We start from the raw sequence: 14,431 nt of genomic DNA, 5'->3' as shown, positions 1-14,431 counted from the left end.
AACTAACTGTTTTTGCCATTTTGAACATATAGTTTGGTAGCATTAAATGCATTCACATTGTTAGGTAACATTTATTGCCTTCTACCTTCAGAATGTTTTTCTTCTTTCCACACTAAACTCCATGCCCACAAAATAGTAATGCCCAACTCTTTTTGCGGCTCCTAACCACCACCATTCCACTTTGTTTTTATGAAATTGACTTTTCTTGATATTTCATGTAAGTGGAATTGCATAGTATTTATACTTTTGTGAGTATCTTATTTCATTTATCATAATGTCTTTAAGGTTCATCCATGTTGCAGCATGTGTCATGACTAACTTTTTAAGACTGAATATTTCATTGCGTATACTACATTTTGTTTATCTATTCAACTGTTGGATATTTTGGTTGTTTCTGCCTTTTGGCTATTATAAATAATGCTATTGTGAGCTTCAAAGTTTATGCTTCTTTTTCTTCTTTTAGGTACATATCTATAACAGGAATTGCTGGATATTATAGTGATTGTTTTCATTTTTTGAGGAACTACTATACTCTTTCCATAGCAGCCACACTTTTATATTCCATTGGCAATTCACACGAGTTCAAATTTCTCCACATCTTCATCAATACTTATTTTTTGATTTTTGCTCATGACCATCTTAATGGCTACGAAGTAGTAGGTATCTCATTGTGGTTTTGATTTTACTTCTAATGATTAGTGATATTGAGTGCCTTTTCATGTGCTTATTGACTATATTTGTAAATGTTCTTTGGAGAAAGGTCTACTACAGTCCTTTGTTTTGTTTTGTTTTAATTAGGTTGTTTGATTTTTGTTGTTGAATTGGAGGAGTTTTGTATGTATTGTGGATATTTATTAGATCCTCCTCCCTCAGCCTTCCTACCCTCTGGGATTACAGGCTTGGGCCCCCTCACCTGGCCACTGTTAACTTTCAGTGTTAATGTAGTAAACATATAGCTTAGAGTTTTGCAGTTGATTTGTAATCAGTGCATCTTAGTATAGTGTCTACTACAGATACTGATAAAATGTGTTTCCTTTTAATTTATCTTATTTATTTTATTGTTATACAAGATAGCAGAAATGGTCTATTTTTCTTATTTAATGGAAATGCTAATGATATAATGCAGTATTTGGTGTCAGGTAGATATCAAAAAATTTAATTGCAGTTTGGAACTTACTTGCAATTTGTTGTTGTTGCCATTATCAGGAATAGAATTTTGATTTGAAGGTATCATGGAAGGACTGGTCAGGACAGGTTTGGGATTCATATATATGAGTGTGCCAGAGAACCTTAACTAATTGACCTTTTCTGGTTTTCTTTAGAGTGGCCAAAGTTTTCTGGTCTTGGATGAACAAAGATTTGCAAAAGAAATTCTTCCAAAATACTTCAAGCACAATAACATGGCAAGCTTTGTAAGGCAACTAAATATGTGTAAGTATGGACAGCAGTTTATTTGTTCTGCTAACCAATTACTGATTAAACCATTTTTTTCTCATTAAGATGATAAAGGAAAATTCCACACAAGCAGTGTGACTTTTTGACTGTTGTCTAATTCCAGTCTGAGTAAATTTTCAATCTTTTTTAGATGGTTTCCGTAAAGTAGTACATACTGACTCTGGAATAGTAAAGCAGGAAAGAGATGGTCCTGTTGAATTTCAGCATCCTTACTTCAAACAAGGCCAGGATGACTTGTTGGAGAACATTAAAAGGAAGGTAAGTTGTTGTTAATATTATTTAGCTAAGATTTTGACATGTATGATTGACCAATGAGCAGTTTTAGCTATTGTAATTCAGAATGTACAGAAAATACACAGGTGTTCTTTGTTAGAATGAATCAGACCTATAAAACTTTAAATATTCTATCCTCCACCTTTCCCTGTGTTCATCTGTAGTGAGAGCTCATTCTTCATTTTCTTGATGAAGGGAAAATACTTACAACATTCTGATTGAGGATGAAGAGTCATTATTACAATAGGAAGGTTCATTCCTGTGTTTACTGAAAAAAAGTCCTCACTGGAGGACTTTTTTTGTTGTTTACTGATATATATCCATTGTACAGAATAAGTCCTTTGTACGTGATAGGCATTAATTATTACATTTTTGAATGAATATCTTTTGGTGAAATAAGATATTTTTACTAAATCCATAAAAGGGCTGTAAACGATGAAAGAAAATGACCTACCATGTAGCCATTACTGTATAAATTTAATTAAAAGTGGAATGTGGTAATAAAAAGGCTTGAAAATTACAGGGAATTTGGCAGAAGAAAAAGAAAAAAACCCTAAGATGTTACTACTCATGGAAACTTAGAGAAATTTTTGTTTTGTTTTGTTTTCTGATTATTTCTTGCTTTCTCTCTGGATGAACTGTGAAGTGTATTCTTTTCCTAGAATTCCACCCTGTGCTTTTAGAACAAAATCTCCCTTTGAGTAGATCACAAAAAATTCTTATAATAGGGAAGCTTTGAATTATAATCATGGGTGTGCCGTGTATTTTTGATTTTCTAAATTTGCTTTTTGGAAAGTTTCATTTTCAAAACCAGAAGAAAATAAAATTCGCCAGGAAGATTTAACAAAAATTATAAGCAGTCCTCAGAAGGTTCAAATAAAACAGGAAACAATTGAGTCCAGACTTTCAGAATTAAAAAGGTAAGCCATTCTTCCAAATATAATACTAATGTGTTGGGTGTTGGAGTTGTCTGGTGCATTGGTTCTTATTACTTTTGATTTGTAGTCATAGACTTAACTTTAATAATATGTTTTAATTTTGATGGTCAGGATCACATATGAACCTAAGAACATCAAAACAATTTGATAAACAAATATTACTGAAGAAACAATAAGTAGAAATGTACAAAAGAGCGCACACACAAAAAATCGTATATATTACTCATCCTTTTTTTTTTTTTTTCCTTCTCCTCCTTTAAAATTCTTCCATGAGTTCTATTAGGAAAAAGTAGGACACAAAAAGTTGGGAATAAAAGAACCCAAGAGATTTGCCCTACTTGATATTTGTTCTGCATAGGTGTGGGAGAATGTTATTTAAACCTTTTTCTTCAAAAAGGTGCTTTGTTTTTTTTTATGACATAACTTGATAGGTTTTCCTAACTTACCAAAGTAATAAGTTTATATATATATATAGAGAGAGAGAGAGATAGAGAGAAGTATTTTACTACTCTTAGTAAGCAGCTGAGATTTTTCCCTTTAATAGTTTCCAAGGGCTTGAGAGTAGTTCCTTGATATATTCTTCACCCATTTCAGATATGGACTGATTTGCATATTCCTAACTATATTTTAAAGTAACCTTGGGCTTTGGTTCTTTTTTTGAATAAATATAAATTTCTCCATTTTGCATATTTTATTTAATCACTGAGGATGTGTCTGTTGGCTATACTTTGACCTAATTCTTTGAATCTCAGTTTAGCTCTTAAGGAAATAGATCCCCAGATCATCCTTTAAGTGTTAGAGGCAATGATCTTCTCCTTTAGTAGGTAGATAATAGCATCTTTAAAGGTACGTCTGAAAAAATATAGCAGTTATTCAGTAAGTAAGTATTAAAGAAAATCTCCTTTTCATATACCTCTGTATTTAAATCCACATTTCTTTTTGTAATAATTCAGACTGAGAAAATAGCTTTTGTGGAGATTAACAAAAGTTGAAAATTATTTAATTGGTAGATTATCTTTTATATCTTCTCACCATTTTCACTCTGCTAATGACAATGCAATTTCAATTAAGAAACAGCAAAGGAAAAGAATCTTAGTATTGGGCCAGTTATTGGTTTGGCATTGTTGAATATTCCATCTTTTAAAAAAATAAAACGGTGGTTTGCATATGCTTGTTTGAGACAGTTATCAAGGTAGTTTGAGAGTCTCACTTTAGTTTGGCTTTAACAGTTATAGAATTATCTGTGTGACACTGGGCAGGTTCCCACAAATTCTCTGTACCTCAGTGTCCTAATCTTTCAAATAATTCTTCCTTACTTGGCTGATTTTAGAGAAATTTAAATGCTTAATTGAAACGTTTAGCATAGTGCCTGAAGCACATCAATTGTTCAGTAAATGTCACTTTTGTTTCCTAAGATGATTCACAAAGTCTAACCTCACTTAAGTGATGAACATTAAAAAAAGTAATGAACCACATTATCAAAAGGAGTAAATTGCTTGCTGCTATATGGATATAGAAGTGTGTTTTAAGTGGGTCTTTTTTTTTTTTTTTTTGTATATTTTGCCATGAATAGCAGATAATACATTTAAGAAGGAATGATTCTGGAGTTGTGTTGAGATAGTTGTCATTCCTGTATTATTGAACCAGGTTTCTGGTCTCATAAAAATACATATCATAGTGAAAACAAACATAGTTAAGTTCTCTAGGTTTGTGTTTTTTAATTCTCTAGTATTCTTAATTAAGATACTGGGGTTTGGTTTTCTGACTAAATCTTTTTTGTTTATTTTATTTATTTTTTAATTATAATAGTGAGAATGAGTCCCTTTGGAAGGAGGTGTCTGAATTAAGAGCAAAGCATGCACAGCAGCAACAAGTTATTTGAAAGGTAAGAAGCTCTTTTCCTTGTGACTATCATTTACATTTGTTTAATGAATTATGTGTGTAACACAAAAAAACCTCTGTTGAGTAGTTAGTAATTGATCTTTGTTTTTTATGTATTAAATACACAAAAGTAAAATTTTGAAGACAAATTAAGCCAAGTGTTATATATCCTTTTTAACAACAGCAGAAACATTTCTCATAGCTAATGATGATTGTTCTATACTCTCATATAATATCTCAGTAGCTTTTACCTGGCATAACAATTTTGAGATACTTTATTCTTGGGAGCTTAATTAATACACTAGCCAATTTCTTAGCACTTTTTATTATTATTATTATAAAACAGTCTTACTGTGTTTTGTGGAAGATTTCCCCTTACTTTTTACTATAATAGGCATAGTTAATTTTTAAATAATTTGACCCAATTAGGAATTCAAAAGGATTTTTCAGTGGATGCGATAATTAGTTTCTGCATAAAATCATAATATAATGATTACCATAATAAAATAAAATCATTAATATAATGCTGTAAAATGAATGTTAGATTTTATATTGAACCTAAAATGTGTTCTTCTGATTTAATGTTTGCATATCAACTTTCATTTGTTAATAAGAGATGAAATATAAAAATAATTAAGGCAGCTATTTTTTTCTTATGAATAAAAGAATGGACTCTAAGCTGCAGGATTTTAAATGGGAAGATGGGGGAGAGCTTTAGCTTGTTCCTACTTGGAAGGCCCTTGAACTAAAAATAGGTCTGTGACTGACAGGATCTGGGTCTAGTGGAGCAAACTTAGAGCAGAAATAAATAGTAATTGCAGCGTTTGGCCTGTAGTCAAAATTGATTCTTCTTCTTCTTTTTTTTAAATCAATGTGCAAATTAAGGTTGAATATAGGAGAATTCAAATCTAAGTGTTTAGTTTAAATATGTGTTTTAAACATTTATATCGGGGTCTCTAATGCATACCCCTGTTAAGAATATCTGATTTAAAAGAAGACATGTATTTTAATATGTACTTAAATATTTTTCAGAAAACACAATTTTGATTAAATGTTAACTAAAAATACACCTTCATCTGTAGGTTTTTTTTTTTTTAACAAGAATTATTAGTATAATAGTTACATTGCATTTCAGTTTTTCATGAACACTAATATTTTTTCATCATCAAATTTATATTTAAATATATGTGTATTGGTGAGTGGATTTGCATAATTCATGATGACAAACACTGATTTTTAATGTGCCCCTGGAATTGGCTCCTAAGTTTGCTATTTAATGTTGGCTTTTGATTAACTTAGTATATATGAGTATATACTAAGTATATAAGTATATTGAGGTACCAGTTATAGGAGTTATCAAGTACAGAAGTTAAATGATAAAAATGTTAAATGTTGCTGGGCAAAGTGGTGGATGCCTGTAATTCAGCTACTCAGGAGGTTGAGGCAAAAAAGTTTGCAGCCAACCTGGGCAACTTAGAGAGACCTGTCTCAAAATTTAAAATAAAGGGCTGAGAACATAACTCAATCCATAGTACTGTTTTTTTTTTTGTTTTTTGTTTTTTGTTTTTTAAAGTCTGATGCCTATCTGCTTCAGAGAAAAAGCACTATACAACATGATGCCAGTGTCAAGAGAACTGAGGAAAGAATTTTGGGCAGTGATATTTATTTATTTATTTATTTATTTATTTATTTATTTATTTATTTATTATTTTTATATATATATATATATATATATATATATATATATATATATATATATACATACCAGAGATTAAACCCAAGAGGTGCTCAACCACTGAGCCATATCACCAGCCCTTCTTATTTTTAATTTTGAGACAGGGTCGCTTTAAGTTGCTGAGACTAGCTTTGAACTTGGGATCCTTCTGCCTCAGCCTCCTGAGACACTAGGTTATAGGCATGCCACCACCATGCCTGGCTAGTGATTTGTTTTTTCTGAAATTCAGTCACTGATGTTTTTAGAAACCTGTGATAATATTTATTTTATGAATTCAAAAAATTGAAGTTGAATTGTTCCATAGATATCTTTAACCTTCAATGTTGCATTTTCACTGGCTGTTAGCATTTTTTTTAAAATAAACAATTTAGTGTCTTTGTCATAGACTCTAATGCTGTCTTAACTCTTCAGTTAAAATGTTTTAATATTTGTTCATTGAAAAGTTGATATTGATTGTAAAGCATTCTACTTTGTAGCCATTTTTTTTTGGAGGGTGATGTGCAGTTTTAAAGCTATAGCTTAGGTATTTTTAATTTATAATATTGTATTTTAATTATTTACTTATTTCATAAAGCTTGTAAGTGAGTCTTCTGCAGAATTAAATAGTTTTTCAACATTTTTGGCCTTGATTCCTAGCCTCTCTTTGATACACTGCTTTTTATAGTTGAGTTTATGATCCTTAATTTTTTACCACCTTTAGGTAGAAAGTTGATAATGTAATTTCAAGGCATACCCTGAGTCACTCTTTCTCATGCAGCAGTATCACTTGGAAAGCTTACTAAACACAAGTATTACTGGGCTCCTTCCTCAGAATTTCAGATTCATCAGTTCTGTAATGGGGCTGATCATTTACATGTCTAACCTGTTCCCATGCCAATGCTGCTGGGCTGTGGATCACACTTTAAGAAACAGTGCTAAAAAATTTGAAAGCTTCTTCATGTTTTGATGTGTTTTAAGTTTTTCCTATAAATTTAATCACATGTCAAAGATTAAATCAGCATATCTTGATTGTGAGCAGGGAGGTTTCATAGATGGGTCTCAACAATAATCTTCATAGAACCAGCTTTTTCTGACTTCATAATTTTATGATCTGTTCTGAGAACTGGCAATTCCTTTTGCCTCTAATTATATTACGTAGTATGAGGAAAATGTTTCCTGTCAAACACCAGTTTTCTATTTTGCATAATGTGATCTTGAAATCATTTTAAGTAAAAGATAGGAACTAAAAAAAAAAAATCTGCCTGAAAGCTGCTGTGTTTTATTTTTTTCCCCTTTTCTATTAGTGTATTATACATAACAGTGGATTTATTATAATGTATTCATATGTGCACACAATAAAACAGTATAATTTATTCAATTTCATTTTCCACTGTCTTCCTCCCCCATCCCCTTCTTCTAGTCTACTGGTCTCCCTTTTTTAAAATTTGTTCTAATTAGTTATGCATGACAGTAGAATGCATTTTGACACATTGTACACAAAAGGAGCACAACTTCTCATTCCTCTGACTACACGGTGCAGTCACACCATTAGTGTGATTATACATGTACACAGGGTAATAATGTCTGTCTCATTCTACCCTCCTTCCCATCCTCACTGCCCCACCTCTCTCCTCATTGCCCTCTGCACAATCCAACATTCCTTAATTCTTTCTTACCTGTCTGTGCCCACTATGGATCAGCATCTGCTTATCGGAGAAAACGTTTATTCTTTGGTTCTTTTTGGGGATTGGCTTATTTTACTTAGCATGATGTTCTGTAGTTCCATCCATTTGCCTGGTTCCATAGTTTAGCTATTGTGAATTGAGCTGCTGTAAAACATGATGAGGCTGTGTGAATATAGTATGCTGATGTTAAGTCCTTTGGGATAGTTGGGTCAAGTGGTGGTTCCATTCCATGTTTTCTGAGGAATCTCCATAATTCTTTCCACACTGATTGTACCACTTTACTTTGCCACCAGCACTTTTTTTTGCCAACGCTTTACTATTGCTTATATTCTTGATAATTACCATTCTGACTAGTATTAGAGTGGTTTTGATTTGCATTTCTCTAATTGCCAGAGATGTGCAACAGTTTTTCCTATATTTGTTGATTGGGATTGTATTTCTTCTTTGAAATGTCTGTTCAGTTCCTTGGCCCATTTATTGATTGAGTTGTTTTGTTGGTGTTGTTTTTTGAGTTTTTAACATATTCTGGATATTAATGCAGTATCTGAGGTGTACGTGGTAAAGATTTTCTTCTATTCTGTAGGCTGTCTCTTCACATTCTTGGTTGTTTTCTTTGTTGTGAAGAAGCTTTATAGTTTAAATCCATCCCATTTATCGATTCTTGATTTTATTTCTTGCCTTTTAGAAGTCTTGTTAAGGAAGTCGGTTCCTAAGCTAACATGGTGAAGATTTGGGCCTACTTTTCTTCTTTTAGGCACAAGGTCTTTTTTTCTAATGCCTAAGTCTTTGACCCACTTTGAGTTTTATGCAGGGTGAGAGATAGGGGTTTAAATTCATTTTGTTACATGTGAATTTCCAGTTTTCCCAGCACCATTTGTTGAAGAGGCTCTCTTTTCTCCAATGAATATTTTTGATTCCTTTGTCTAGTATGAGATATCTATTTATGTGGGTTTGTCTCTGTGTCTTTTTTTTCTCTACCATTGGTCTACGCATCTGTTTTGGTGCTAGTACCCTGCCGTTTTTGTTACTATAGCTACTGGAAATATTTTCTTGATTTTTTTCTTATGTGCCAGGTGCTGTACACTGTGTGTGTGTGTGTGTGTGTGTGTGTGTGTGTGTGTGTATACCTATATACCTATCACTTAAATATATATTATATTACATAATATATGTACCTATATATTTAACGTTAATACAACCACAATTCGTATTCTGTTTCTCAGTCCTAGAGAAACAAAAAGTTAGAAAATTCCTTTGCTGAGCATTACACAAAGACATTTTCTTCAGCACGGCCTGCTAGACTATACTTTGTATATGGAACATACAGAACGTAGAACTTTTACTTTTTCTCCTTCTCCCCCCCCCACTTCCTTTTCCATTTATTTTTTACTTTTTGGAGATGGGGTCACACGGCATTACATGTTTCCCTGGGTGGGCTCTAACACCTGGACTCAAGTTATCCTCTACCTCAGCCTCCTTCGTAGGTGGAACTGCAAGTGCCAGGCTGGTATGTAGAACTTCCAGCATTCTTGGTAAATTGTCCTTTTAATTGAGTTGCCCTAACCTGCTCCAACATTATTTCTAGCCTTTATTATTTAGTATCTGGGATGGAGATATATATATTTCTATATTACCAATTAGTAACTATATTTACACACATGGTATTTGTTACTCATCTGGGAAAGATGTCGATTCTTCTAACTCCACCAGTGCAAATTTCCAGGATGATTTCACCCCATTGCACCATTGAACAAGAATTATAGGGTAAGAATGAAGCCCAAACATGCCACTTCAGAATGCATCCTCTATATTTTATATATATATATATATATATATAAATAAAATATATGATGTGTGTGTATGAAATATATAAAATTTTACCATTTATTGATGGATTTATATGTTGGTCATGAAATGCGTATATTGACAGCATCTTTATCTATTGACAAATTAAATATTTTCCTTGCTATAATTCTTCTTGGCGTGCTTAACACTTATCGAGGGAGGTGGGATAGAGGGAAGTTAAATTTAAAACGTTCCTTTATTTTTTAATAATTTTATATTGCTGGTAGTAGTATATGCTAATTCATGCATTTTCTCACTTATCTACCCAACTTTCTAAAGATATGGATAATATATACGGTTGCATATGGGATCCACTTTAAAAAACTAATAATTGGGATAGCTTATGTTTTTTATTAATTTTTTAAAAAATAAATAACAGAATAAGTAGAGTTATTGCAAATTATTGAATATTTTGGTAAATTTTTATCTTCTGCTTTCTCACTTCTATTGCTTTGTTTCATTTTAATTTTACATGATTACCAAATATAACAATGGACTAATAACTGTTTTAATGATAGCAATTTAACAAACTTCAGAATTACTTCCCTGTTTTCATGACTAACAAGTTCTCTGTCTAGGATAATTGTGTCTGGCTCATTCTTCAGTTTCCAAACTGAAACAATTTCGGTTTGGAAGTTAATTGTCGGAATGAAGATAGGATTGATGTTGGTCTTTCTGAGAATCAATGATCTGTGATTACAGGACCCCCCCCCCCCCAAGAAAAAAAAGCAGTTGGGGGAGATAAGTGTGTATATAGAGAAAGTGTTTACTATGTTAATTAACATTAAGGCGATCTCATTAGTTTGCATAAAGGGAAGTTTTTATGAGGTAGGTGCTTAATCTTGTGATAGAGACTGGGTGTATTCAAGCATGGTCTTGTCTCCACAATCTGGAAATTTCACCTCATCAATTCTTTTTTTTTTTTTTTTTTTTGGTACTGGGGATTGAAACCAGGGGCACTCAACCACTGAGCCACATCTCCAGCCCCAAAGCAGCCTCTCTTTTTCTTGAGTTTACATCTTTAAGAACTCAGGTGGGATAGGTTTGCCTGTAATTTCAGGGACATAAGAGGCTGAGGCAGGATGATCTTAAATTTGAGGCTAGCCCCAGCAATTTATCAAGCCTGGCTGAAAATTTAAAAATAAAAAGAACTGAGGATGTAGCTCAATGGTAAAGTGCCTATGGGTTCAATGTCCAGTACCAAAAAAATAAAAATACACGATGCAGCAGCAGCACACACCTGTAATCCCAGGGACTTGGGAGGTATAGGCAGGAGAATTGCCAGTTGGAGGCCAGACTCAGCAATTTATCAAGGTTCTAAGATACTTACCAATACCCTGTCTCAAAATAAAAAATAGAAAGAGCTGGGGATGTAACCCAGTGGTAAAGCACCCTGGGTTTAATCCTAGTACCAAAATAAAATTAGAATAAAAAGTCTATCAATTGCTCTGAGTAAACAAAAGGGATGTTTTAGACCAGTAGTTGTGTAAACCTTTTTCTTCTTCTTCTTTTTTTTTTTTTTAAGTAGATAGCAGTAGGAAAAAGTGAAGGCTTTTTGCTTGTAAAAACATTTACTGTCTCCTAGCAACCTGCAGTGATGCTATGCAAGTCTGACAATAGATAAATGTTTTCCAATGTCATAAAACTTTACAGTAATACAGGAAAGTTACTTAACTGTTTACCTCAGGAGTTGATGTTCTGATTCTCAAGTTTGAGAAGATCTTGATTATGAGCTAACTTCATAGTATCATCCATTGTTAACAGCAATAGAGACTGAGAGTCAAGCTGTTTTGTCCAAACTTTGTATTTTTCATACTGGAAAACTGAGATGCTCAGAGATTAAATGGCTTTTCAAAGTCATGCAGTTATCTTACTTATAGAGCAGGGACTAAAATATTCATCCTTGTTAGTTAAAATCCACTATGCTTTTTCCACTATGGCATGTTCTCTAACCTGATAGACTGAGGGCTGAAACTAAATCAGATAGTGGGCTGGAAGAGTAACTCATTGGTAGAGTGCTTACCTGGTGAGCGTGGCCCTAGGTTGGATCCCTAGCACCGAAACATTAATTAATTAATCAGTTAAATAACGTATGTGAGAAGCTGTGCAAATACTATGCCATTGAAAAGAAAGCAAAATAAAAAGTCCCCAAGAATCATAGGATGTTTGAAAAGTAAGTTGTATTTTTAAGGCATATATAATGGGGTCTGATAACGTATAGTCAGTACAAATGTATTCTTCTAATGAAGTTACCTACTTTTCAACTGGAATGTGGGCATATTTAAGGTGAGACTGCTACAGTTGGTGGGTGTATGTGATCACGCAGTGTGTAAATAGAGTTTGGATTAGGCCAGGGAGGAAAACTCAGGCCTATAGGACCCAGGAATGAAGAGGACAGGTAGTAGATAAACTGAAGAACAAATGGTGATTTTAAAAAGGGGCACGGGACAAGACAAAATGGTCTTGCTACAGGACAGTAGCTCCCACACAGTAGTTCTGTGGACATTCCAGTGTTTGCTGTCTTAAACTGTATAAAGAAAAAACCATTTTGGTTGGGAATTGGGATTAAGATTTAGGTCTTAAATTCAGGTTTCTTACACAGGGTTACAATTTGTTGTATCATAGGTGAGGTCTGGATACAAGACAGAAATAGCACAGTCTACACAGTGGCATTTAAAAAGGGCACTCCCTCTCGGGATTGAACCTAGGGGTACCACTGAGCCACATCCCACATCCCCAGCCCTTTTTTTGTATTTTATTTAGAGACGGGGTCTCACTGAGTTGCTCAGGGCCTTGCTAAATTGCTGACACTGGCTTTGAACTTTCAATCCTCCTGCCTCAGCCTCTTAAACTGCTGGGATTACAGGTGTGCGCCACTGAGCGCCACAGCATTTTTTTTCTTAAAACAAATCAGAACATGGGTATTACCCTCATAATGATGATCTGTTTTTCTCTGAAGTCTTATTTTTTTTCTTGTTCTATATATTGCTGTAAATACTCAAATTGAAATAAAAAGTCTTTGCCCTAAAATAAATAAAAAATAAAGAAGGGCCATACACACTAAGCTTCAGCTGATAGAATGCAAGAATGTGAGCTCAATGTTGTCAGACATTTTTATTTTTCAAAAATTTGATAGATGGATTCTTCTTTAGCTGTATGTGTTCTAAATTAAATCAGTGTGTAAGCAGGCCTAGAGAATAAAAATATAAGACAAATTTGTTTTCCTCTATTTTATTTGGCAAAGCTAACTACAAATCGACCACCTCTTTGCAAACTCTAAGGAAATAGTTGGTATGTTGACTGTTGTGGACTGTTCCCACCTCCAAGGCTTCACTTAGGGTACCACATATTGTTTAAAGATTTTAGTCCAGAAATGGTTGCCCTCTTTTCACAAAGCAGTAGATTATTTGAATGTTTTATTTAGAGGTAGCAAATTCACATTAGTATGTAAGAACAAAATATCTGAGTTTCCTTTAATTCCCTGAAGAATATAGCAGGAATTGAATAGAGATAATTTTATGGTTAGCTTCTAGTGAAGATTAATGTTTTTAATGTAATAAACGTATATGAGAAGATTTTCTGGGAAGAAAAAAATGCCAATGTATTATTCCAGGCAAACATTATAATAATAGAGGCAGAATGTTCAGCCTCCTTGAAGCTTTGCTCTGTCTGTTCACAAAATCAGATAGGCTGAGAACAAGCTGCAAGGCATGCACCAGAGTTATAATTAAGATGAACTGGAGAAAGAGTCAGTGGCTCTGCTTCATGTTGAATTCCATTTGATCTTAATTGAAAGGAGGCTCAGAGTTACAGGAAACAGATCCTTGCATTGAAAAGGCCATGGTAATGTGTTTAGAATTTCCCAAGAAACAGAAAGGGATCTTGAGAGTACAGACATTTGAAGGGGAAGCTAAGCTCTTAACACCTCCCAGAAGCAGAATGCTCTGCCCTGCTTTGAAGGCCTTGGCTCTGTGGTTGATTTTCTTCTCCTCTAATTTTATTTTGAAGTGAGTTGTTCTCTACAACACTATGTCAATTTGTTTTCTCTTAATTTTCTTCTAGTGCTTAGTTACCTGTCACAGCCTACCCATTTCTTTGAACTTATTTTTTTTTTAATAGTTAAACTGTTTCAAGTAAAGTATTGAAGTAGGAACAGGTGGAATGAAGCAATGAAAAGTAAAAGTCGACTCATGGAATCTTTACTTTTAGCTTCCCAAGCACTGCTTTCAAAGAATACAAAATATGAAGGGAGCAAGGGAAAAAACCAAAGCAAACCAAAACAAAACAAAAAAAAACAAAACAAAATAAATTAAAAAAAAAACAAAACAGAAACCATAGCACTATAAACACATAAGTGTGAGCACATTCTCTTGAGAGAGACAGGTAATACCTGTTGCTGAAATAATGCAACATTTTGGAAGGACAATCTTACCTTTTACAGTACCTGATGGAAGGAGTAAGTGGGCAGAAGAGAACCCCATGAAAAGCTGATGGTGATTGATGGGTGACTTATGTATATGAAAGTTTGAAAAATATAAAGCTACTATGAGCACTAGAGGAAAAAGCTAAAACCTAGAAGCTGATTTCATTATTTTTTCCATGCCTCATTAAATAAGTTACACATTTTTTTCAGATAAGCA

General features: G+C 33.4%; 1 protein-coding gene across 23 annotated transcripts in view; it reads left to right on the top strand.

Moving 5' to 3' along the window:
• LOC144366055 (heat shock factor protein 2-like) overlaps positions 1 to 14,431 on the top strand; it is an 85,152-nt gene that overhangs the window by 8,852 nt on the left and 61,869 nt on the right. For 16 of the 23 annotated variants that reach the window (XM_078019301.1, XM_078019292.1, XM_078019293.1 and 13 more), the window contains exons 3-6: positions 1,323 to 1,431; positions 1,586 to 1,713; positions 2,525 to 2,648; positions 4,476 to 4,551. Coding sequence is in view for 20 of the 23 variants with exons in the window: in XM_078019292.1 (XP_077875418.1) it covers positions 1,323 to 1,431; positions 1,586 to 1,713; positions 2,525 to 2,572 (285 nt within the window). In the remaining 3 variants the exon portion in view is untranslated. Of the gene's footprint in view, positions 1 to 463; positions 661 to 1,322; positions 1,432 to 1,585; positions 1,714 to 2,524; positions 2,649 to 4,475; positions 4,552 to 7,681; positions 7,858 to 14,431 lie in introns of those variants that run through there. The other 7 variants (XM_078019297.1, XM_078019298.1, XR_013424907.1 and 4 more) reach the window with 6 other exon arrangements.

The sequence above is a fragment of the Ictidomys tridecemlineatus genome, chromosome 8 (assembly GCF_052094955.1).
Source record: "Ictidomys tridecemlineatus isolate mIctTri1 chromosome 8, mIctTri1.hap1, whole genome shotgun sequence".
Taxonomy (NCBI): Eukaryota; Metazoa; Chordata; class Mammalia; order Rodentia; family Sciuridae; genus Ictidomys; species Ictidomys tridecemlineatus.
Note: the sequence above shows the minus strand (reverse complement) of the source record. Positions and strands in the feature narration are given on the sequence as shown.